This window comes from Vanessa tameamea, chromosome 6 (assembly GCF_037043105.1).
Source record: "Vanessa tameamea isolate UH-Manoa-2023 chromosome 6, ilVanTame1 primary haplotype, whole genome shotgun sequence".
In the NCBI taxonomy this organism is placed as follows: domain Eukaryota; kingdom Metazoa; phylum Arthropoda; class Insecta; order Lepidoptera; family Nymphalidae; genus Vanessa; species Vanessa tameamea.
The window spans coordinates 10658253-10685122 of record NC_087314.1 but is presented as its reverse complement, the minus strand read 5'-3'; the positions used below and the strand labels follow the sequence as shown (position 1 = coordinate 10685122).

Below are 26870 nucleotides of genomic sequence, written 5' to 3'. Positions count from 1 at the left end.
TTGATAAGTTAGAATTATTGGAGTTGGCGTGTTAAAAACTTGAACTTTGAAACTTAGTTTACAGTTTACACGAGTTATATTATGTTCCTTCACGTAAATTATACTTTCTAAGGGACTTATAACTGCCATATTCTCGCATGGACAATGTTACAGTAATAATGATGTCAGAAACAACGCTTATTTTATAACCGTATGAAATGCCACTGTTATATAACAAATACATTTTATAACATTTCATTTCGTCGTATAGACAACATATGACGAAATCCAAATTTAAATGGGACTAAACGGAAATCTTATATATTAAAAGCGTAAGCCGATTTGAAGGATGGTAGCTGCACATAGAAAATCAGTTATGGTCTCATTTTGAAGAGCTTCAGGCGTAGATGTGCAGAAAATTAAAGATGATTCTTGAAGGAGGAACTAACAAATAATTACTCGCAGCTTAGAGAGCGCCGCAATAAATGTATAAGAAAAAAATGAAAAACGTAAACAAAATTAATATAAATAGTTTTCGACAAACTCCAATTCTAACTGAACTAATGTATTCTATTTGATAATAAATATTTCATTTAAAATTTAAGAGGCTTCATCATTTTGGCGCCAAATGTAGATGAGTGATTTGCAGTTTACAATGAAATTAAATCAAAACAAAGGTTATATCTATTAGCAATAGGTTTCGAAATTCCTAAAAAATCTTTTGAATAAACGCGGGACACCCACTATTATATATAAATGGCAAAGTTCTGATAAACATACATAAGAAATATTTCAATTTTAGCGATTCTCCTTTTTTTTTGAAGTCAATCGAACACGAGATATTCCAATTTATAGAACACACGGATCGTAGTTGAAGATCGTGGGTGCAATTTGGACAAATACTGAATTTACCATTCGTCTCATACATTGCGAAGAAACTAGCATTGTTGCCAAGTTTAGCTACATATTAATTTGCAAAGATACCAGTAATATGTTTAACTATGTAACACCAGTAGATATTTCAGCACCAAGCCCATTTATATATAAACCACCAGCTTAAAACAATGTCACAAACAGAGGCTAGAAGTTGAAACTCTGAACGTAATTGCAAAACGTTTAATAAATTCATTTTAAAAATACACGGCGGCACTAAGTAGAAGCTTTTAGTTGCAGCCTTCTTCCGTTGGAAGTAGAAACAGGGTATAACTATTTTGTTCAGAAAATATATTAAGCTAATAAAACTGGTAATAGAATTATACAAGCCATTCTTCGACCTCATGTTTATATAAAAATATATCAATAAAGTGAACACCAAGAAGTAATAATGATTTTAAGACAGCTTTGTATAGATTCAAAACAGAGGATTATCTTCTAAATATCTATGTTTCTTTAAGGAGTTTATATAATGTGTACTTACGTTTATTATAACTAGATATAAATACGTTATGGATAAATATTTATAATAATACATATTTAAAAAGGTGTATCATACAATACATTTCACTCTCTTGAAAATGTCTTATAAAATAAAAAATAATATCTCTTTAAAATGAAAATGTTTCAATAATAATTTAACACAACATGCATTTCTGGCCGAAATTTGTAATTTATCAAGCGAATAAATGCAGATAAAATCGTTCAAACAGAACTCCCATTTGGCGATGTTAAAATATATTAAAAACCGATGTTCACCCGGGTGGCAGTGACTCCGCAGTATTCGATTGCAATGATCACCGACAAACCCCTTGTAATCAAATGCTAGACAATCCCCTGCGTACAGTTTTTAATTTAAAATCCATTTACAAACAGCGTACCCTAGATGTACGGCGAGATCTCTTTGGAACTAAATTTTTGTATGAATTTTTCATTACTAAAGTGCAGCATTTATTTTAAGTTACATTTTAATATCTTTAGACACTAAAAATAAATGTACATTTCGATGAATATTTCATTTCGTTTCTATTATTTATTTATTTGGTCTTAATTTAGGACGATTTAAACGGATTTAGGAAAACTGTATTAAAAAAAGAAAAGACGGGTAGTACGCTTTAAAATGGGACATAATAAGGATATTTTATACTAAAACAAGTTTGCTTAAAATTAAGTTATTAATCGACTTAATACTGTATCGTAAATGATCCATAAATATTTTCCGCTTTGTCTTTAAATTATATATATATATACATTACGATTTTAATGTACTGTTAAATGTGTTGACAGGATTTAAATTCAGCGAATTCAGCGATTCGTCTCATCATCATTCGCTAGCCTATTCCCACGGCGATCTGTTTTAGTACTCCATTGCTTTTCAACTCCCTCCTTGGTTACCTACGTTACGAGGAGCTGAGTCACTTAATACTGTATGGTTTCAAGGAGTGATGAACAAATTCAATCAGTCAGCTCTTACAACACCATCAGATTGAGATGGTGTTGTATTAAGATGGAACCACAACAAGGTGTAGGTAAGGTCAATTGATATATACAATATTGACGATATTTAATTTTATTACGCAATACATTCAAACATTTTTGTACATTAAATTAACAAAGAACGTTAGTCCTTGAACCTTAATATTTGATACGAAATTTATTACGGTAATACAGAAATCATAAACGAATATGGACGCGGGTCACGCATTAATTATTTTTATTTCTCTTTTCAACGATGTAACACTCTCGGTCACGTGTGAAATAACGATATAACAGATTAATAGCGGTCATTATTGTTTTATTGCGAATATTATTCGTCTTCGACTATATTTATGTAAAACCTTTTTTTTTTATTTATATTTACAAATAATACTGATTAATTTTATGTACGTAATTATGTAAATCATTAAAGCTATTAGAAGACAAAATTTTATTTATATTAAAATATTGAGAATTTATTTTTTTGTAAATAGGTACTTTGGACGCACAGACAAGCAAGTCAGTCTTTTCCGCAATTGTATCAATAATAAATGATGTGATATTTTTTAAAAGCGTATCATTTTAGTCCAACGCCATCATAAATCGAAATTTACATATAAAACATATTTAATTTACATATAAAAGCATTTAAAACGTACAATATTACAAAAAATGTGTCTTGACTTTCTGGCTAGACTCGAAAGTAAAAACATACGAAAATAAAAAGATTATGATTTATAAGTAAATACATAATAATATGATGAAAATTGTCTGACACAAATTAAAACTTAACAATGTTTATTAACAATGAACTGGAGATGGGTTAACCATGTAGCTATACGCTAATACGCAAAAAAGAAAAATTGTTTCAATATCAAAGAAACTATATCTGAACACAGATATACAGACGAATTAAGAACCTCTTACTGTTTTTAAAATCGGTTTCAAATATTCGACATTCTAAGTAATTCTGAAATGAGCAAAACGAATAAATTGACAATCTTATGGTCACCACTGCCTATAGACATTGACGGTGTGAGAAATTTTAACTAGGAATGGTACATTGCGCCACCAACCCTGGGAACTAAAGTGTTATGTCCCGTTTGCCTGTGTGTAATTAAATTGGATGTCACCATTCAAACAAGAACATGACAAAATGTTGCCGAAAAATAAATGATAAGTGGGTGATATCCACCCCCTCTGGGTAGGTATTAACTACTTATCATTGATTTTTCGTCTTGCACAAAGCCTTACCATCAAATAAACTAATTAATTATTTCAACTGGAATATAATAATACTTAACATTCTATCAAGTACAATTGTATATAATCCAACTCATAATAAAACTTTAAACCGTATTTCTGTTTCGATTTTCCTAAATCGCTTAGCGGTCGGTGTCTCAGATCATCGAACTGAGGTGATCAATCAAATCCACAAAAACTTTGTCACTTTTATTGCCAATTCTAAGTAAAGGAAAAGATTTACAGCTACAGTCTTACCGCGTGTGCGTATGACATTATAGTTAAATTTTAAAATATTTTTTTGATTTAATTCTCAAAACATTGTACTTTTAGCTTATTATTTAAAAATAAGATATTGTTTTGTAGACATAATTAAAAATGATACAATCGTCAAATACCAAATTTTATTATTTATCGAACGAGATTGAGCAACAGACAAACTTTCCAAAACCATATTAGTAAGATAGATAACTTTTATTTTCTTCTTATTTTTAAGAAATTATTAGTTGAAAATAAAAAGATGTATGCAATACACTGACAATATGGTTTGTTGTGGTTTGGAGTAATCGTATAATGATTATTCAATAGTGTTCGAAAAGCCGTCATCAACACATTTGTTCCCCAGCACGGTCGTTAGTCATGCTTTCAACGTCAGAACGAACTGGTACGTTGACGGGCTATCCATTTCCACCAACCATTTACTATTGTCCATAACGCAGCATTATACGTCATAAATTTTCTGGCTAATAAATTTCTCCGGTGATGCCTTAATACGTGCGTCATTTCTCTAGAGTGTGCGACCCGAGAATATTATGTTTCAAGTCAAACTTCTATTTTTGATAAAACTTTTCTGAAGCAATAAGCAGTTTTACTTCTATTAAATTTTATACTGAGCTTCAAGCGTTCTAATTCCTTTATTGTTTTCGTAATGTAGTACTAAAATTCTTCACACTTTTAAATCAACTATGCTTTTGGAAGTTCTAAGATAGAAGTAATAAACGATGGCATAATTTTGTTTTTACCTGATGGTTTTGTTTAGACTTGTCTGGGTGGGATAGCTCACTCATTAATTTTTCTATCATTACACGTCAATACCCCGTATCGACGTATGTGCCGTTGTGAAGTTACTTAGCATTAGATGGTTTAATAGGCAGTACATTAATGGTGTTAGGCTTAGTTTAGATTTCAACAATTTTATATGGGCATAAGGTCCACTTCAATAAGGTCCATGTGCTCGCGTGGATAATCAAAATGAAACTAAAAATATATTTTAAAATATTTAAATATTGACTATAACCTATGTGCTAAATATCTCAGCTAACAGATTTCACATTCCAACTGAATATTTGAAATTTGAAAGAACATTTTTTGCTATAAATAAAAATCAAAATACATTATTCACAATAAATTTTACTATTAGTTAATACGAGGTTATTCAAGAAGCCCGTTTATTCACAGAGTAGGTTTTAGCTTAAAGCAATGTCACAAACAGAATCCAGAAGTACGATTTTCAAACGTAATTGCAGCAAGACGTTCAAATTCGTTTTAAAAATATACGCCAGCACTCTTGAACCTTGTATTTTGAATTTCAGATTTCTTATTATACAATCATAGGCTGTAAAATTACTCGCGGATAATTTTTGTGGCTAGACACACTATTGAGCCATTAAAGAAAATGCGGAAGGTAATAAAAATACACAGGGATTCAGAAAAGCGTCATTGTCGTGAAATGTCAGAAAATTATGTTGACTTCAATCATTATAAAATTAGGGATAAATACAAATGGCGTAGTACCTTAAGTCGACTTTCAAAATCGATATAGTCGATACGAAATGAATGCTTTCACTACCTTATTTCGATATTTATAGCTTAGACTAGTATTAACTATTGTTTCAGACTATCACTTTATCCCAGCATGGTTTGATACAGTTAAAACCCCGGGCTAGGCCATTAAAAGTTATCGGGCTTTCCTGTCAAGAAATTCTTAGTAACAGCCCCGGAATTTGTAGCCTGGAAATTGGAAGCCCGTGCTCCTGCGCCTGTGAACTCATTTCGATGTCGCGAATTTCCCGTTCCAACGGAATGTGTGATTGAGGGCGCATCAGTGTTTGCGCACATATTTGTACTCCACTAAATTATGGAATTGAAATATAAATTAATTATTGAATTTGTAGTAAAAATTATACATTAACTGTTTTAAGTGCAGTACCCAAAAAGGGTTGTTTATTATTATCAACATTAAAAAATATATTGACTTTAACTATATTAGTGTAAAATAAGACTAATATAAAAAATATGAATTGTATACTAAATGTTTAGTGATATAATTTGTACACAATGTACAATGATAAGTAATCAACAACTTATTTTCACTATTTTTGATTGTTTCTTATAATAATAAGTTAAAAAAAAAACAAACGAAAATTTAACCAATTCGAAATTTAAAATAAACAGCAGAATCCAATTTGTGTAAACCGAGAAAGTTGGCACAAGTACGCCATGAATGAATCACAAAATCGATGTTGCCGGCGGCGTGTAAACAAACTTTGTGCGTAAATCTTTTTACTTTTACTGGCTAATGGTCACGTACTTTCCGATTAACATTTGAACTAAAGTAAAATATGGCGACAGATAAGATAAATTATTTTTATAGAAATTTAAAAATGCACCGAGAACGTTAGTTACAGTGCACATGAAACCAAAAAATATACCTTCATGTAATTCTCTAATCTGACTGAGCTGATATAGGTATTCTATATTCTGTGTTCGGGAGCCGATGTTTTTACTTCTCTCTTTTACATGTTTAAAGCGTGTGAGAAATGTTTTAATTTAATACAAAGCTATATTTTTTTCACACCCGTTTATTAAACTATATTGTAATAATAAGCATATCAGATTCAATATACGAGTTATCTTTTATCTTTTTAGATTTTTGACACAATTTCACAAACACAATTTGACACAATTCATGTACAAACACAAATACAAATTTATATAAGTAAAATCACATTAATACTTTTATCGTAAGGTGATGTACATTAAATATTATATTAATTTAATAATAAATTGAATAAAATCTCTAAGATAAACTGGTTTTATATAAAAATTAGAAGGTTCTCTAAAAAGCAACTTAAACTTAAATTTAAACCTAATACTGATAACATTTTCAATTTTTATGTGACAATATTTATATATATATAGGTATCGTTACGGATACATCTAGATATTAGTTAAGGAGTAGGTTACTCACGAGCTTCGCTTGAATATGACTTGCAAAACAAGAATATTTTTAAAAATTAGGTTTGCTATGTATTTTTAACAGCAATAATATAATTTTAGCACCCCATGTGGATCCTACTCGGAACGTAAAAGTTTAACGTACGTACAAGGTCATAATTTTCATGGAAGTCGTAAAAAGACGCGCGTTCCGCCATGTTGGATGTTTGGCGGGAAAACGTTAGCATTATTTTTCTTTTTAGTTCAGAAAGTTTACCTTATTTAATATAATCTTTTATCTGGTATCTAGAGATTACAGATTTTTTTTTATATAATACATGATGTTTTTCTGTTAAAATTAAACTTTCAAAGAAATAATTTGATCTGTTATTTAAATACTTACTTAAATATATAGTTAAACGTAAAAAATAAACACAAAAAATAAAAAAAAAAATTGTTAAATGATATCACCAGTATAAAAATTCTTCTGAATGAGTCTGCAATTTTTAGTGCAATAAAATCCATTAATTTTTCGACGCAGCGAATTGTCACTAATCATACTTCCAGACAAAATTTTAATAAGGATTGAGCTCCGAAAACATTAATATTCCCCGAAGAAATTATTCAAATGAGGTTTCGAAGTAAAGGAACGCGTTATATCGTGGACATGTCATTTATTTGAGCCGACAGAAGCTGTTACTATATAAAACAACTCATGTTTACTATTATATACGCGAGAGGACAGGGTGATAATGGAATTTGTGCTATGTCGAAATAAATACAGCACGTGGATTTAAGCCGAAGTGGAATTAAACCTGGTGATTGTTTACTTTTCATGTGCCTAATTTGTGTTTTCATTGAAGACTGACATCGTGAGGAGACTGTCTGATGAAACTCAAGCACTTTATATTAGCAAGCCCGCACTAAAACAGCGTGGTGAAATAAACTCCTAACCTTTGAGAGGAGAGCCTTTGCGGTAACTTTACTTTCTTTACTTTCCAATGCTCCTTTTTCGCTTCGTTTAGTAAGGCTTTAAAGAGTTATTGGCTATTGTCCTAGTTGCTTCTTATAGATTGGGATAAAATATATTATTTACTAGATTAGTATATTATAAACAAGTATTTGCAAAATAAACTTGAGAAGCTACACAGCCTGTGTATTCGCTTCATTTACGGGTTCCGAGAATTTGACGACGTCTCCAAATTTCAAGCTGAAATCAAGTGGCTTCTCTAGGGCTTAACATACATCTATTACACCTATGTAATAACGAGAACACAATGTATCTCACTCCACTCTACTGATTTCTATTTCTACTTCTTTACTGTTAATGCTCAAGTCTCTTTTAATTTTTAAAAAGTTGAAAAAGCATTTTCTTTCCCTAATTTACTTTATATTTTAATGTACGTATTTGTTTATTATTTATGTACAGTATATAATATATTTTATAACTGAGTATATATTTGATTTTAATTGTATATTATTTAGATTTTGTAAGATTATACGTGTCTACCCGTTACCCGGTACGAGTCTCTATTATTATTCTTTCCTTTCTCGAGCAGAAGAAATGTTTTCAAAGCATGAGAATTGAGCATGTTATGTATTAAGTTATCTTTGACATGTTTGTATATACACTGGTACATATATTAAAGCGTTGAATAAGTAAATTAAGATAATAAGATTATATCTAAAGTTTTATGAAACAATCAGTAATCACAGTCACTGTGATTTGGTGAACTTAAATCACTCAGAAAAACGGAACAATCAATAAATTGTTTTTTATTATGAAATTCTAAACCGAATGGAAAGAATATCATTAAAAAGATTTTTATGAAAGTGTGAAAAAAAAATATTTTAAGGTATTTCAATTTCTTTAAGTAGCCCTTAATATTATTTGCATTACAACTGAAAATATATTTCCACTGATGACATTATCTCAAATTTAAATTATGATAACTGTCATAGATTTACGGAATCCTATTGACATAAAATAATCGTGCCTAAAATCATTTTAAATATTTTTGATATATATAAATATACTATTAAACTTATTTATTTTTAAATTTAAATATACGTTTAAAGGTTGCCACATTAACTTCAACTATAAAGGTAAATCATACACTCAATTAATCAAGACTCGAAGTTAAACACGTTTGAAGATTCTCTTAATCAGATAAGGTTATAAACATGTACCGAAATACAATGGCAGTACGATTTAAATCGAAAATATTTTAATTGAGACATAGGAATAAATTCTTTGCAATACAGCGTAATTACAAATGTGTCGGTGCACGGTATCTCGACCGCAACGTATTTCGAACGAATTAACGATATTTATAAAATGGTGGAACATTTAACTGAAATACTTTTAAAATTACCACAAAAACGCTTTTAATATTTAACTCTCGTTATGTATGTCATATTCTATATTATATACTTATAATAGATAATCTTTTATATACTAATCTTAAGTGATTTGAATTGATAATGTTCTGTGACTTTTGATTTTAATTGTACGTTATCTAGATATTAAAATACAATTACTATATAACATTCAAACTTATATCATAAAATCTAATGTAGTATTTGATAATATCAGTATCAAATATGAAATATAATAAAGATACTTTCTCTTAAGTGTTATTACAAAACCCTGAACAATTTAGAGTCTCCCTTCGAGACGTGAGTCTTGACAAGGCGCTGGCGTTTTGAACGAATCATGTAAAAAAGTTTGGTAAACGACATCAGAGGGGAAATATTTAAAACATAACTCATGGATGATGGGAATAATATTTTATTGCAATGCATTTACTATTCGTCAACTTAAAACTATAACGATATGTTAATTATATGTATAAATAAATCTTTATCTGTAAATGATCAATAGAGACGATAAATCACATCCAATAAGAAATCATCGTAGGTCTGTCTCCGCACTAACAATATTATTTAAGATCTTGATGCCCTGATTCAAAATAAATAATATTTTTTATATATGTATAATTGATAAAAAAGTTGTTGTTATTATACAACTATCTAGCTACCTAGAATTAAGTACACAATAGCTTCTTATATAAGTAACATACATGATTTTTTATCGCGGAATATAAAATATATTTTATGTGAATGGTATGTTATAGTATACCATTGTCTACGCCTTTACAGTAATAGATAAATAAGACGTGGGAGCCGCAGTAAAGAATATTACGTGAAAGGTAATTAAATTTAATATTTTAAATAATTTATACTATAATAGATTATATTTTTAATACAATATAGCTACAAAAACATTCAATAAGATAAATAGACATTAGACTAACCTGGGAAACTAAAATATTAGGAACAGCTGGTCAAGTCATCCACAAATATCTGAAAAGAAACAAAAACGAAATTACTTAGGTTTAGGCTGTACGTTGTACGAGTCAGTAATTTAAAATAAAAGTAAATAAATCCATTCAACGTAGACCACTTATTGTATTTCGATGGTAGAATGCCAGAAACCTTTGCTGAAGTATAAACAAAGAGGTTTTATTCAATCGAATAAAATATATACAAACGCATAAGTTGATATTATACATATAAAGTTTGAATTAGAGTAGTGTTTACATTATTATGTAGATATGATGTAGTCTATTATAGACATTATAGACTAAGCAGGTTCTTCATGCCAAGACACATTTCAAACTATTTCGCTTTATGTAGAAATTATCTAAATTATTTTAAAAAAAGTATTCGAAAACACTTAATCATAAAGAAGCATTAAATATCGGCTCGAATAATACACAAGCTCATAGGCAGGAACATGGGTTCAGAGTATAGGAATGTATGTATATGTTAATTTGTACAAAACTGTGAATTTGCTCCGAGATAACGAGCCACAAACGGACTTAGTACATCAAAGCCCCTCAATATAATAAATAAAGTTTAGCTGAATTACAACTTATAATTTAAGGTATAAATATATATTGTTACGGTCGTCATATACATTTGCTGTAATGACAATACTGGACAGTGCTGGTATTGATATCGAGGTTGTTGAAATTAATGAAAACACCAAAATTTATAAATTTTAAAAATAAAGATTATTTATTAATAATATAATATATATAAATAATAAACTCAATACATTACGTTAAAACAACTCCGAAATAAAAATGGCTGATAGGTCAAAAACAATATTAGACAGGTCCAAATGCCCAGATCAATAGGGAGTGCATGCGGTACGGTGTACGGTGTACTAAGGGTACTGTACGTGCTAGGGTCCTCCCCTCTGACTCATAAAGAGGGTGGCGGCTCCCTCTCACTTTTGAAGGTTTGGTCGATATAACTCTCTTTTGTTTTCGCGTTCCGAACTCAAAGCGTCTCGCTCGAACTTGATACTTAAATAGTGATAACTATTGTCACATTTTTTAATACACATTGCCAAGTTAGAGATCAGCTGCCTTTATCTTAAGAATTACGAAAACCTTATTGATAGCCTAAAATGTTCCACAGATATTTAATTTTCATTATGACATACTTCATTTCGTCACATAATACATAAGTTGAGATAGCTATAAACTTACGATAATTGTGTAGGTACGATAATTCTATTATGTTTAAATAAAACTATCGAGTAAAATTTTCGAGTATTTGCTTGCATCACAATTCACAATAGTGTAAATACATATTAAATCTGATTGGTTCAAATTTAATAAGTATTAATTAATATGTCTATATACAAGAATTTAACACTTTCCTAAATCCACTTATAAACGACAGCACAAAGTGGGTATAAATCATAATAGTTTTCGGTGTGGGGATTTTATTGTCTATATGTTTGAATGGCATTGATAAAATTATCTTTATCTCATATGTTGGCAATGAAAATATTCATAAAAACAATTCAAAATTATTGACATGAAGAAACGAACGAAAAAGATAAATTTTAGAGTACATTTTAAACCACAAGTTGCTGAAATAGATGTTGTAGTATCAACCCCAAAATTTTATAGCTTCGGTCATTGAACCTGAGGGTGCAATACAATGGTCAATAATAATGCAAAGCATAAAACTTTGTCAATTCTAATGATATGAGGCATGCATTTGAAATTTTTTTAAACTTATTTTAAACAAAAACCATTTTTGAAACAATTATTTATTAAATAAATATACAAAATTTATCCAGTACAGAAAAAGCAACACATTATAGCCCGACAAGCTTCCATACAGAAAATACAAGGACTCCATACAACAACTGCTAGCAAAAATAATAATATATCCCTGAACTGCCTATACACGTTGAGAAGAGCCAGAAAGTGAGGATAAAACCATGGCCATCTGTCATATACTGATAAATATGGCCTTTTTCTAAGAGAACCCATGTACAGGCTGCACCCAAAGTCAAGTCGTTCACGAACACGGCTTGATGTCTTTTTACGAAGTATGCGTCGTTTCGGGTCTTTATCAGCAATATGTAATAAAAAATTTGTAACTGCGTATTGTTCTAGTATGTTTTTAATTTGTTTTACACCTCTCATAGATAAACACCTTAATCTAACCCGTTTTGCCGTCGCAGCAACACCACTATCCGCGAATGCTGATTGCATAGTACCTATTATAAGCTCTGGATCTTCTTTCATAGATTTAAGAGTGGAGTAAGCCTGCTTGGGGTCTGAAGTCATTCTGGCGATTGAACGTAAGATATCAGCGCAAGCTGTTATTCCTAATTTACCAATGTCGATTAAAGATTCAGCTGCTAAAATTAAATCGCTTGAGTTTTTATTAATTCTTTTTTCCATGTCTCTATCTCGTTGCAATCGATATTTTTTACGAATAAGATCGTCTTCCTTTTGCTTTTTCCTAATAATAGCCTTGTGTTTTTCTTCTCTCTTTTCTTTTTCTCTCTGACATACACACGTTATTTTGCCGGGACGAGATGATAAAGTTCTCATAGCTTCAGACTCACGGCCACAAATCGGACTACCACAAACACATGGTTTCCGGGGTGTTATATACTTGTGTTTTAGTGAATCTTTCTTCATTTTCTGACTTTTTTTAGAGCAAATAAAACTGCCACATGTACATGGTTTTTCTCGATAATTTCCTTTCATTTTTTTAGGACGACATATACAACATGAACAAGATTTTTTATGAGGCTTAGTCAATTTTGGTTTATCTTTTACACTTATTTTACTTAATTTAGTAACATTATCAATAACTTCATCTTTGTTTATAATGTCATAGTCACTCCTATTTAATTGCATTTCAAATAAGGGACTTATTTCGTGTTGCTCACTGGTATTTATAGTGTTATTTTTATGTCTAATGTGCTTATTAAACAAATCTTTCATTTTATGAGGATTCATTATTTTTTCAATTTCGATCAAACGATCACCTGCTGCTTTTTGTAACTCTTCTTTATTAAATCTCCTACCACAAGAATTACAACTTGCACAGTTGTCATCTTCTTTAAGATTTGCATCTTTCTTCTGTTGTTTTTTCACAGATTTCAATGATTTCTTTATACTTTTCGTTCCACCGAGAGAATCTAACTTAGGTTGTCTGTCATCAAAGTGTACTTTTGGTGGACTGGTTTTATTCTTTTGTATTTTAATTTTACAATGGGAACACAATACTCCGTCATTATTTTTATTTTGTTTTATTGACATATTTATATCAGCATCAGGTACCTTAGCATATTTTGAACTTTTGTTAACTTTGTTACTTTCCTTAATATTCTTCTTCCTATCATTTCGTTTTTGATCTACAATTAAGAAAATAATAAAATGTTAACTATTTTCTACTTTAAAGTTATAAAAAAAATATTGTCTCATACTTACTATCTAATTTTAGACTCTTTGATTTCCTGACTTTCGTATTTTGATGTACAATTTGTCCGATTGGTCTTCGATCACTTTTAGAGCTCCTTAGATTGTCAAAGTACGTATATTCACCTTCAGGCTTTGGTTCATTATTATACATATTATTTTCATTTTCACGATTATTTCCACTATAATTTGTAGTATTTATTACATTATTAGTTTTCTCTTTTCTTGAAAAAACGCCAGCACATCGGCACAAAAATTCTTTAATATTAGCAACGCTTCTTACTCGTGATTGATGAATACTTCCTTCGTGATCTTTAAGCAACTTTTTATTATAATTTAAGTGTCTTTTACTTTTCTTCTTATTTAATTTAAAACCTTGCTTTGTTTCCTTTCTTTTTTTATTTTCATTTTGTACAGGAAAAAACGTCTTACTAGTGGTGTCTTTAAATTTATTTGGTGCAAATGGCAGGATCGTTTCCATTTCAGTTGTATTTGTAAGATCTCTACACGGACAAAAGTATTGATTTTCTTTTAAATACTTTTCATTTATCCGAGTTGAAACTGATCTCACTGGCGTATGTTTATACTTTGTTGTTATTTTAGGATTTGGTTGAAACGACACTCTTCTTACTTCAAAGGTTTGTGGATACGAAGGGGGTTTACTTGATATATTTAATTTTTTTTTACGGTATCTTGATTGGCTATTTTTTTGTAATTTTAAAGTGCAAAAACATCTATTTAATTCATTTTGTACATCTAATGTCTTATCTTCTGATGTAACCATTGCTTGAGATCCATGATTACGTCTAAATGCTGACTTGGTGATAATATTTTTATCCTGGCCATTTTCAACAGTACTTTTACGCTCATTACGTTCAAGTGCAATAGGTGTTGTCGTTGGTGTACCTTTTTTGTAAAATTCTACATTAAAACTAAAATTCGAGCCAATTTTTACAGCTTGATTATTTAAATTTGTGACATATCTCGGTTCATTTACTGTTCTTTTTGTTGTTACAGAGCGAGTTAAAGATGATTGTTGTTTTCTAATTTTATACTCGTCTGGTCTTATACCAATACATTTATTTGAACATGGATTTTTTATCTGGGTACATATATTTTGCGATGCTTGCGTCATATAACATTTTTTATCACATTTATTTCGATTACATAATTCACGAGCTTTTATGCGTTTTTCGCACTCATAAGGGTCACATTGGCCAGGTATACATACATTTGGTTCACATTCATAAGGTAATAATTTTTGTTCTATAGCAATACTTTGTTTCGGCGGTGGTGGAAATTCTTGTTTTTTAATTTCATGGTCAAATGAAGTCGCAGCATTCTTGTGGCGATTTCTTAACTTATGTAATTTTAAGGCGCAAAAACATCTTTTTAAAAAAGTGGGTGGTTTGATATTTTTAACATTTGTTTGTTTTTCTTTTAACATCGTTTTTAATTGTGGACAAGTCGTATCGACTTGTTTATCACACGCTTTTTTTTGCAGATGAGATTCGGCGGTACGAAACGATTTCTTTGATTGGTTTTGTTTATAGTCTTTTTTTGTTATGCCACTGTGTACTTTTTTTTGATTGCGTATATTCTTTGGGTTTGTAACATTATTCGTTTCGTATGGCGTATTATTATCTTTATAAAACTCAATATTAAAATTAAAATTAGACCCAATTCTCACGACCTGTTCTGTTTTTTCTTTTTTTCTTTTATTTTTAGTTTGAAATTCACCCTTACTTAGTGCTTTAAACTGACTTTTTTGTGTCTTAAATTTTGCTTTTCCGGGGGTCATTGTACCAGCACTAGATTTTGTTTGTGAAAAATTTGTATTTCCTCCAAAATTTTTATTTCTTTTCATAATTCGCTCTAAGCATTTAACAGGGTCACATTCTCCAGGTATGCATGTTTGTGGTTCACATTCGTACGGCAACAATGTACTTGTATGTGGCACAAACGGTTTTTGAGTTTCTGTACCAACACTAGAAGTGTTTTGTTTTTTAATTTTACCCTTCTCCTTGGCAGATTTCATAAACAAAGTGCAAAAACATCTTTTGAGCGTAGGTGAAACATTAACCATTGTTGATTGAGACCTAGTCTTTTTGTCACCATTTTTTGCAAATTTTACTTGTTTCTGCATTTGTGTTTTGGCATTGCTAACCTTTCTTTTAGTTTGATGTTTTCGTTTGGTACGTGTAGGTTTAGGTTGTTTATTGATTTCAAGACCACGATTATTTTTATTTTTGTAAAATTCAATATTAAAATCAAAACTAGAGCCGATTTTGACTCTTTGTGTTGAGCTTACTTCTTTCCACTTTGTATTGTAATTTGTGTTTTTATGGTATTTTTGATGACCCACTGTTTGAGTAGTTTGCTTATATTTTTTCACCGAATGTGTTGTACTACTAGCATTAGACTTTTTAGGGCTCCTGGTCGACATTCCAAATTCTTTATATCCCTGTTGCATCCTTCTCATTCTTATAATTCTCTCACATTCGTAGGGATCACATTGGTTCGGAACACAGATGTTGGGAGGACATTCATAATCTTTAAGATTAATTTCAGGACGTTTAGGTTCTTTTGTCATTACACTTTTATTACGTAATTGAATATCTTTGTTACTTTTCTTTTTCTCAATTTTTTCTTTAGGTATATTTGAATATTGATTATGAAGTTGCAGTGTACAAAAACAACGTTTTAAAAAATGTTTCTTTTCTGTCGAACGATCCATTTTGTGAATTGGATCTACCTGAGACCTCTGTGTACGAGTTGCAATTATCTCGGATTGCTGGTTGTTCAGTTTTTTTCGAATTACATCTTTTTGTTGATTCGATGGTAGTTTCATAAGGTACCTTGACGGTTTATTTTTATAAAATTCTATATTAAAACTAAAATTTGATCTAATTCTTACCACTTGCCGATCAGATTGTTTTAAAGATGACTCCGAAAGATCACGAGTCTTGATAGCTTTAAATTTTTCCCTATTTTTAAATTGTATTTTAGCATTTTTCGTTATAAGCTTCTGACTATCAATAGAAACAGAACGTGAATCTTTAATTTCTGCAGTACTAGATAACTTTGACTTTGTTCTTTTCTTTATAATTTTTTCGCACTCGTATGGATTACATTCCCCTGGTATACAAATGCCAGGTTCACATTCATAAGGAGAAAGTTGATATCCCCTCGATTTTACATTTTTAGTATTAATTTTTTTATCTACATGCTGTACCTTACTTATATGAATTCCTTCATTATTTACTGCAAAAGGTTTCCGAAATTTCATTAAACACAAACATTTTTTTAAAAATGCAGGCTCTTTCCCAGAATCCTTCTTGAGTTGGGCGGTACAAAAACAACGTTTCAAGAATGATGATGTCATCGTCGAAGCCATTCGATTTGGAGATTTTTCTATTTCAGTGACCTTATGTCGTCTTAATTTTGTATCTATAGGTGTGGTTATACCTTTTTCTGTGAAATTGATTTTTCTTTGTTTATTATCTTTGAAATCTTTGGTAGTTTTTTGTATAATTGATGGTGAGCCCTGATCTTTAAAAAATTCTATATTAAAGCTAAAATTTGAGCCTATTCGTACTACTTGCTTCGAAGGCTGAACAACACCGGATTCGGATCCAAAAGTTCTTGGAGATAGTTTCACAGAATTTTCCTTTGTTTTCATTTTTAATTTATAACTTTTCTGTGTACTTTTAGAATGATTATCAGTAGTTATACTAGACGCAGATTTTTTAGTTTGTACTGTTACTATACCAGATTCTTTCGTATGCTTATGGAGATTTCTTCTTTTTATTATTTCTAAGCACTGGTAAGGATCACACTGACCTGGAATACATATATTTGGTTCACATTCATATGGCAGTAAGGAATTTCCTTTTTTTCTTCTTTTCATTATTTCTAAGCACTGGTAAGGATCACAATGACCGGGGATACATATATTTGGTTCACATTCATATGGCAGTAAGGAATTTCCTTTTTTTCTTTTTTTCATTATTTCTAAGCACTGGTAAGGATCACAATGACCGGGGATACATATATTTGGTTCACATTCATAAGGTTTTAATGAATGTGCTATTTTCATGGGCTTAAAATCAGTGTTTTGTCCTCTACTGATTGTGTTGTTTGGTGTTTTTGATACATATTTTATATTTACCTGCTTTTTATTGTTTTTCATGGGCATTCTGCCTTTTTTATGTAACTTTAGCGTACAAAAACATCTTTTTGCAATAGGCATAGCAGCTGATCCTTTATGAATCAATTTGTTATATGTTGATTGCGATTGTCGGTCAAAGTTTGTATTGTAATTTCTTATTGTACCAATAGTTTTTACTCTTTTTGAGTTATCTTTTATTGGTTTATATAATTCCGTATTAGAGGAATATTTAGATGAAGGTAGGTGTTTACTGAACGCTATATCAAAACTGAAGTTAGATCCTAATCGAACAGAGGATTTGTTGCCTTTCGAGAATTCCTTAACTCTACCATTACCAGAAGAAATTGAAGTTTTTGGATTTTTTTCGTAAACATTCTTATTTATTAATTGTAAATTCATTGTGCAAAAATTTTGTCGTATATATTGACTTAGGTTTGTGATTTTCCTTTGGTTTAATGACACCAGTCTCTCTTCTATAAAACTCAAACTCGATTCCCATTTATGATCACCTATATGATTTATGCTATAACATTGCGACTGTTTTTCTACAACCATTAAACTTTCTTGACATTGTGTTGACTGAAGTAGAATTGGGCTAGAGCCACTTATACTGTTTGTTTTTTTACCCGAATGCTTGCTACAATCGTTTAAATGCTTTTGGCAAATCAAAATTGGATTGAGTGTTGTCGTAGCTATCGTATATTCCCTGGGAAACATAGGTGTTGTTAAAATTTTCTGTTTTCCATTTTGATTTTTAGAGTATTTTTGCAAATTTAGTGTACAAAAACATCTTTTTATTAAATGACCAGGCATAGTAGATTTATTAACTTTATCTTTTTGTTTTGACTGCGTAGTTATATTACCAACATTTAATTTGCTATTATTTCTTGTTTGACCAATTTTTTTAATTCTAGTACGCATCTTCGTTTTCTGTTCAATATGCGGTTTAGAAGTTAATTTATTTGCAGGTATATTGGTCTTAAAGAATTTTATGTCAAAACTAAATGATGATCCAATTTTTACTGCTTGATTAGAAATACCTCTAGTTAAATATTCTTTAATTTCACTAGTATTGTTTTTTGTGTTCGCCGACGTCTTACGGTCCTTTGATTGAGGTTTTGATTGTATCTGAATAGCTCTTAAGGATTTTTTCAAATATGTAGTGCTGGAAACAGATATTTTTTCTTGAGGATCCGTAACTGAACCAACTTCTTTCAAACGCTTTCTATTAATCCGATCTAAGCATTCATAAGGATCACATGATCCTGGAATACACACAAATGGTTCACATTCAAAATAATTTAAAGGTAAATCTTTCTTTGTTTTAGTACTTTTATTGTAAGTTACTATAGCGTTTGAATACATATCATTTACAATATTAGTTCCTATTGTAACCATTTTCTTTCTTTTAATTTTTTTTTTCTCCTGAAGTTTCAATGTACAAAAACATCTTTTGAGAGTACTACCAATTCCAGCTTTTTTATACAGATTGTTGTTAATAGGAGTAGTTGATTTGTCTCCTAGAACTTTTTCACTCCCTGACTTTTTATTCGATTTCACATTAATTCCGTTTGACAATATTTTTAAATTAGGCGAGCTAATATGATAAGGATATTTTGTTCTATAAAATTCTAAATTAAAACTGATATTCGAACCAATTCGAACGACTTGGCGGTCACATTTACTGTCACTTGTTTGATTAATATTTCTTTTTGTATTTTTTATTTTATTTAATTTATTTTTTTTAGTTTTGTATATGGTCTTAGAATTTACAAATTTAGTTTTTAGGGATGGATGAGGCATTGATGTTGAACTTGAAATAGATTTAGGTCTTCCAGTTTGAGACAGGTTAGCTACAGAGTCGTACTGCACTGACAGCTCTTTTCTTTTTGTGTTCCTAGTGTTTATTAATTTGAGGCATTTGTAAGGGTCGCAAATATCTGGTATACAAACGTTAGGTTCACATTCATACGGTAGCAATATTTGTTTTTTCTTAAACCTTTTTTGTCCATTTTTTTGTAATTTAATTATCTCCTGATGTGTATAATAAGTATGTCTTTCAACATTATCGTTGACAACATTGAATGTTGATAAGGATTCTTTTGTAGTCGTACTTTTGTTCATACTAACGATACTTTTTGGTTTTCTTCTTTTGGGTATCAATTTTCGAGGACAGAACGACGAGCAGCTCTTCGAATTATTGTCACCTGTTTTTGTATTCGTCATTGTATATTTCAATTTTATTTGTGAACCTCGTCGACGGCGATGTACATTTTTAGGTATTTTTTTATCTCTATGATCGTACTTAAGTAGTGATTGTTTTGTTATATCAGGCAACCTTTGTAAATTTAATCGAGATATATTTGTATTAGGTTCACCTTTCTTTTTATAAAGGTCTATGTTAAAATTAAAAGATGACCCTATTCGTACGATTTGTTGTCGACTTGTATTTTCACGAGGTGGACCTATATTCTGATTCTTAGCTTTAGTTTTATTTGTAATGGAAATACCCGGCATAAGTGCATTTTTCTTAAAGTTTTCTTTTTTAATATTTTCATGTGCTTCTTTAGATATTTTCTCTTTCTCGCTAATAAAACGCCGCCAAGGATTGGCCCTCACAAAGGTTTGTTGTGCTCGTAAACGAAGATTTTGTTTGTTCGTTTTTTTCAATATAGTAGCAGGTTCTTGTTTTGATTGAACTTTGATGATAGGTTTAATTAATGGTTCCCGAATCGTTTTATCTGGAACTATTAAGTTGCATTCAATATTTTTACATCGTGAACGTTTATGTTTTAGCTTGACATAGCACTCTTCTGGAATACAGATATCTTCAACACACTCTGAATGACACTCCCAGTTTTTTAAGACTTTTTTTCGTTTTAAGTCATCCTTAAATTTGCTTATAGAATCTTTTTTTATATGCAATAGTAAATTGTTTTCAGGACATTTACATATTGTTCCACTATTCTTTTTTTGAACTTTATGAACCTTTACTTTAGATTTTATATTATTTTTTAATTTATTAATTTTTTCTAAGGATTTTCTTTCATGCAGATCAAGTTTTTCTCCAATTTTTAATTTTGATTCGCTGATCTTTCTTATTCCTTCCAACATAATCTCTTTTAGATGTGTTTTGGATTTTCGTAAGTTTTCGTTGGATAGAAATGATAAATAGCTATTTTTTTCGAGTCTTTGATTTATTTCGTCATCAAAAGTCGGTTTGAAATCGGTAAATGGTACAGGATTATAACCCAGTATTTTTGGCCCCTTAGACAGATGTTTGAGCATACCGCTGAATTTAAATGTACAAGTACAAGGATCAGATTTGATGTGTTTTGTTTTGAATCGCACTGCTCTTTTTCTGTAATCACCAATTTTATCTTTGACATGCCTGTGCCTGTGACCACCATGGTAGGTACGTTTTAGTCTTTCCTTATCGATATGTTTATAATGATCATCGTATTTAGAAGAGCAAGTACAACAGCTACAACATACGCTTAATTCTTTAGACTCCAATTTCTCGCCTTTATCAACTAAATCAACCAATTTCAATATCTCTTTAGAATATTGTCTATTTTTTATTTTTTTTGGAAATAATTTCACAGGAGGTTTTAATACAGCTTTCGGTTCAAGGCTTATTGTACTATTAGATATTAATTGTGCTCTTATGTCGTCATATACACCTCTAGTTCTAACTAGTTTTTCGAGAAGTTTTTTTTCACGAAGCGGAATATACTTTCCATAGTAAAGACGATCAATACGAGTTCCTTGAGAAATTATACGTCTCAATGACGGGTGATCGGCCTCACTTTTGTATGTGCAAGAAGTGCAGGAGCAACTTTGATCACCAATGCTACTTAAATTAGTCGTCTTCATATTGTGTTGCTTTTTCTACATCAAATTACTACAAAAACAGCAACGTTCGGCCAAATATATTGAACATAATTTTCAAATCACAGCTAAGCACAACACATGCCACGATTTTATACACCTGAAAATATAAGTTTAATTTTAACTAAAACATGTTTTGTAACGAACTTTAATATAAATAAGAAAACTTTTATTTATATAATAATTGTACTCAAATAAAATATGACCAAAATTAAAGTTTCTTAAATTATAAAATATAATAATGAACAAGAAGTGTAACAGATACGTTTAATCTAGCAGTAAAAAAGCAATATATATATGTATTATAATAAAGTAATTAATAGGCACGAATAATAATGCCGAAAAACTCACCAAACATAAACGGATACAAAATACTCCGACATATTCCGACGGACATAGAAAATCCCAAGTTACTGTCAGCTCTCCAACATTTTAAACATCGCCCTCAAGAGAAGACGATAATAAAATAAATAGAAAAACACAATAAAGCGCGAAATTCGAAGCCTTACAAATTATTGTCAATTTGAAACATTACGAATTGACGAGTACAATAATTAAAAGATATGACATATATTGCAGCCAGGTTTATCCGAAGTTAAGATACAGGTACTTCGCACTTCATTAAAACATAAAAATTAAAGTTATAAATTAGTAACAAACAAAACATTTTTTTGCAATATTTGTGATCAATCATTTTTGATAAAATTAAAAAAAAGCTCAATCGTAAATCGCTATCTTGAAAGTTGTAGTAGATATTTATTCATCACGGAGGTTAGTGACTTGTAAGACACCTGCGTGACAGGTTGCACAAAAGTCGAGTCCCGAAACAAACTTACCTTGTTAGTTTTTAAGTTTTATCCGAACAATATTTTGTTACTGTAAACACACACACATCATGCACAACACTATAATTTCACCGCAAGTACACTTTAAAAGTAAGTCATAAATTAGTTATTCCGCGAGTTTAGACCGAAACTCTGCACGGCATGAACCAACTCCCTCACTCGAGCAGTTATACGAAACTAAAGTAACGGACGCAAGTAGCAAGCAAGTTTCAACGTTCATACAGCGATTTAATTTCAAAACAATAATCGTTACGCCATCTACACAACATTTGAGTAACTAGAATATCCATTGATAAGATTATTTGAAATGATTCAGATGTTTCTCCATAGATGGCGCTGTAAATAAAAAAAAATAAAATTGTTAATTCCTTAGACTTGAATAAACTCATATCTTGTTTTTATAAGATTGATTTATTATATTTATAACAAATTAAATAGTTGCTTACATGGAATTACAAAATTAAAATGGCCTAAAAATATTAAAAATGTTCAACACAAAAACTAAATATTTAATGAATAATCTGAGAAAATAGATTTTATAAAATATTTAAAATTGAGAGAAATATATCAAATGAAATATGATAAACATAAATTATTTAATATCAGAATATAATTACAAAAAAATTTACATTTATTCACTATTATCGCTTTCATTATCCGAATCACTTGATGGCCACATTTTTCTAGTATCTTTTTCATTTGCAGCAGATTCTAAATATTTGTTCTGTGCTTCAATTACGCTTTTGCTATCTGTACAATTTGAATACATGTCTAATGCTTCAGAATTCAGTTCTAAAAAGGAATGTCCCCATGAGAACTTTGATAAATAGAAATTTGCTTCTTTTTTATGGCCTGTAATAAACATGGCTGCAGCTAAAGCCTCGACACAACTGAGTTGGTATGGTTTGCCATAGTTGATTGGATTAGCTGCCACTAAAAATGGTAACAGCCTTGGATGGGGGGATTTCATTCGTTGAAATGGTGTCTCATTGATTTTAGCCCACGAACAATCTATGACAGCCAATCCAAACTTCTCTATAATATCTTTATCACTTGGACTAACACACTGAGTTCCAACTGGTGATAACACAAGCCCTTGAAATTTTTGACCAAGTTTTAAGTTCTTAATAAGTTTATGCCGCGAGAGTTTTCGTCCTGAGCATTTCTTTGGATCACAATGGTTTAAATCCCACATGCTTACTGCAAATGTTGCTTCTACGCCTTCAGTATCCGAACTGTCTGAGCTATCATCACTGTCTTCCGATGACTGTATGCTTAAATCGTTTAACCTTTCTGCATAATCTCGTTGAGTATGTTGGTTAGATCGTTTTCCACGGACTGTACATTTTTTAGTAGGTGCCATAGTGACTTAATTTAATGAGAATAATATGTGTAAAATATCATAAATAATGAATATAATAATATTAAAAAACAATATTCGTTTTGATCAAGACATCCAAGCTGACAGTGACAATTGACAATTAGCATTACGACAGGGCCGCCAACATACAATACCATTGCGAATGACAGTCACTAGTTTTCCGTTCAAAAATTTTATTGGATAGTTAAACTAAGTATAGTAGCTTACTAGTAGCTTAGTAAGATGATAAATTTCATGCAGGTTATTTTTTTTGCCATTTATATTTTCGATTGAATTTATATTATATTGGTAATTTAAGTAAGTAAGATAAGTACTAAGTATTACTTTATATAAATAAAATTGACATCAACACATATAATAATTATGTTAGTCAATTAATTTATTTGGAACTTAAAAGAAAAATAAAAAGTGACATCTTTGTCTAAATTGTTTTTTTACAAATAATTTAAACTGCAACTACTGCCGTGCTTAAGTTTACATATTACAAAGAATATAATTATATTTCAAGATTGATTTTACACGCGGCAGAATGAGCAGCGCCTCAATGGCGGGTAATTATGAATCTTAACTTTTATTTAACATAAAATGTTCTGTAGTTTTATTTTAAAACACTCATAATTAGTTTACTCAAAATTCTTAAATTTAACGTCTTTTGTAGTTTATGTTTGCTGGATGCTTTTTGTTATCGTATATCGAGTAGTGATAGAAATATTAGATTTTAATAGCTTATTCTAGCCATCATTGTGGTAGCTCTTATTTCATCTGATTCCTATAATATTGTTATTATAATATTCCTATAACTTTTTTATCATGTATATAATTTTGTTTTGAAAAATATTCTTTATTCATTAAGAAATTCTTTTTTTTTTTTGCTCCAAGAAGGCTTTATTGACTTTGTGGTCTAAGCTTGAAAAATGGGCGTTATAAGCTTATCCTTACGTCTTATGTATATATAATCCTTATTCAATACACACACACTGATTCTGTCAAAGTGATTAATGTTACTGTGAATGTACATAACATTGTTGTAAATATATTGTGATGCAACTGTGAGTATTCCTACTTTATTAAAAACATCCCTAAGAGAGTATCTATCTCCAAGATTATAAATAGACCGAGCAGTACTCTTTTGTAACATAAAAGCATATTAAACATGTGTAGCGGTACCCCAAAATAATATGCTATATGACATAATACTATGAAAGTTACACGCTCTTAGGTGATACACTTTTAAAAAACCTTAAGCATGTGTTTTTAACTCATTAACATAAGCCTAAAACCGATTTGCAATTTAATGTAATAAAAAATAAGTATTTCCAAAGAAACTATGAGAATGAAAGTTTTTTGGAAAAAAAGCCTCTTAGGCGATGAATTTTAAGTAGATATTGGTATACAGGCCACTTAACTCCACTCAATCATATAATTTTCGATAATACTTATTTCTCAAGGATTCAAAAATATAGATTTATGACAAGGCTTTGTGCAATTGATTCAGGGTTAGTTAGCTGTTAGTAGGGTAGCCCGTTGTAGTTAACTACTCATTTATTGCACACCTTGGGAATGAAACTATCGCCTCCTGGCTGTTTCTATTCATATTCAATATATGTACTTATATAGATTGACAAAAAAAAAAAAAGACCTGCTGAGTTTTTTTTCGCCGGTTCTTCTCAGGTCCGGGTGTTTCCTTTTCCGAACCGGTGGTAGTGTTTAATTTGACTATCAATAAGTAAATGTAATGCTTCTATATTGAATAAAGAAATTTGAGTTTGAGTTTGAGGTGAGTTTGACAAGTCATGCCTCAAAAAAAAAATTAAAAAAATATCTTGTAATTTCAGCGAGATACGTACCAATATATCACTTGCATATTAAGAAAATTAAAAAAAAACTTCTGTCCAATATTTTGACATTATAACTTTGATTAATTTAAGGTGTATTATCTATCTACATATTACAGTAGATTACGTTGCTCTGTAACTATATTATTCTACACATAGACACGTTATATTGTAATAATGTTTTTGATAACAATGACAAATGATGATAGCTCGGTTGACTAATTTAGCTAGAACTTTCCGACTCAGTCTAGACTTTTTGACATCGGTATTTAATGTATCACATTTTAATGGTCTTAACAAGTAATATTCCATAGGTTTGTTCGAGTAAATATTAATATATCACATTTTATTTTTGCGAAATAGGTTTTTTAATAGTTACACCCACAATATACTATTGCATGATAATAATAGCATGTAATGCAAGAAAATTGGACTAGATCGAACATGACCTAGGTACTTAAATCTTCTTGTTGAAAATCTGGCTCAATCTCGAGCCAAATAGAGACCAAGGCTAAGACACAATATCTCCGCCTCCTTTATGCTCATACAATGCGTCATACGATCTCAGTTAAACGACGCTCACGTTTTTACCTTAAGTTGTGCAATAAGGTAAAGTGAATTATTTAGCGTTTATTTATAAACCGTAAGCGTAAAATATATTTGCCTGCCTTATATCTGCCTAAGAAAATCTCAGTCTAAGAAGCGACATTCGAATTTATTTTTTGTGTTATTAAAGTCGGCATAAATGCTAATGAAATCTTTCACAAGTGCATTACAGAAGTGTTATTTAAAAATATGTGATTGGTCAAAGCGTTTTCAATATAATATATATTTGTTTTACATGTACTGTGATGTTTTTCAAAGCATAAAATATTTAATTTGTTTTATACACGAAGTTTTTATAATAATAGGGCTTAATTCACCGCAGACAATAGGTCCAACTAATGATCGTCCATAATTTAAATGAGTCGATCAATTCACCGGCATATAATTTTATTCCAAAGCATCATTGTTGTCGGGGTAGTGATAGTCGAACGCCGTTTTTTCTGCGCTTTCGAAATTTTCACACTTTAAAATTTGGTAAGAATTTTTTTA

At 30.3% G+C, this 26870-nt stretch overlaps 3 protein-coding genes across 6 annotated transcripts in view; 1 reads left to right on the top strand and 2 right to left on the bottom strand.

Annotated features, from left to right (window-relative positions):
* Positions 1–26870, top strand: part of LOC113396419 (calcyphosin-like protein) — a 52095-nt gene that overhangs the window by 11986 nt on the left and 13239 nt on the right. The window contains exon 1 of one of the 4 annotated variants that reach the window (XM_064215119.1): positions 24455–24491. The exons of 1 other annotated variant lie outside the window; for it this stretch is intronic. In XM_064215119.1, the coding sequence (XP_064071189.1) occupies positions 24470–24491 (22 nt within the window). In that variant the 5' untranslated portion in view covers positions 24455–24469. Of the gene's footprint in view, positions 1–24454; positions 24492–26326; positions 26385–26704; positions 26856–26870 lie in introns of those variants that run through there. 2 more of the 4 variants (XM_026634345.2, XM_026634346.2) reach the window with 2 other exon arrangements.
* LOC135193314 (uncharacterized) lies at positions 12003–22277 on the bottom strand. Its single transcript, XM_064215139.1, has 3 exons — positions 22066–22277; positions 13665–21814; positions 12003–13588 (listed from the first exon to the last, which is right to left on the bottom strand). Exons 2-3 carry the CDS (start codon positions 21697–21699, stop codon positions 12003–12005), a joined length of 9621 nt encoding a protein of 3206 aa, XP_064071209.1. The 5' UTR covers positions 21700–21814; positions 22066–22277.
* On the bottom strand, positions 23132–24009 carry LOC113396420 (18S rRNA aminocarboxypropyltransferase). Its single transcript, XM_026634347.2, has one exon. It carries the CDS (start codon positions 23920–23922, stop codon positions 23191–23193), a length of 732 nt encoding a protein of 243 aa, XP_026490132.2. The 5' UTR covers positions 23923–24009; the 3' UTR covers positions 23132–23190.

What these genes read in the sequence shown, in the direction of transcription:
- LOC135193314 (XM_064215139.1), bottom strand. Translation starts at nt 21,699, where the DNA reads ATGAAGACGACTAATTTAAGTAGCATTGGTGATCAAAGTTGCTCCTGC. An exon ending in AAAGAGTCTAAAATTAGATA is followed by an intron (nt 13,589 to 13,664) that starts GTAAGTATGAGA and finishes TCTTAATTGTAG; the next exon opens with ATCAAAAACGAAATGATAGG.
- LOC113396420 (XM_026634347.2), bottom strand. Translation starts at nt 23,922, where the DNA reads ATGGCACCTACTAAAAAATGTACAGTCCGTGGAAAACGATCTAACCAA.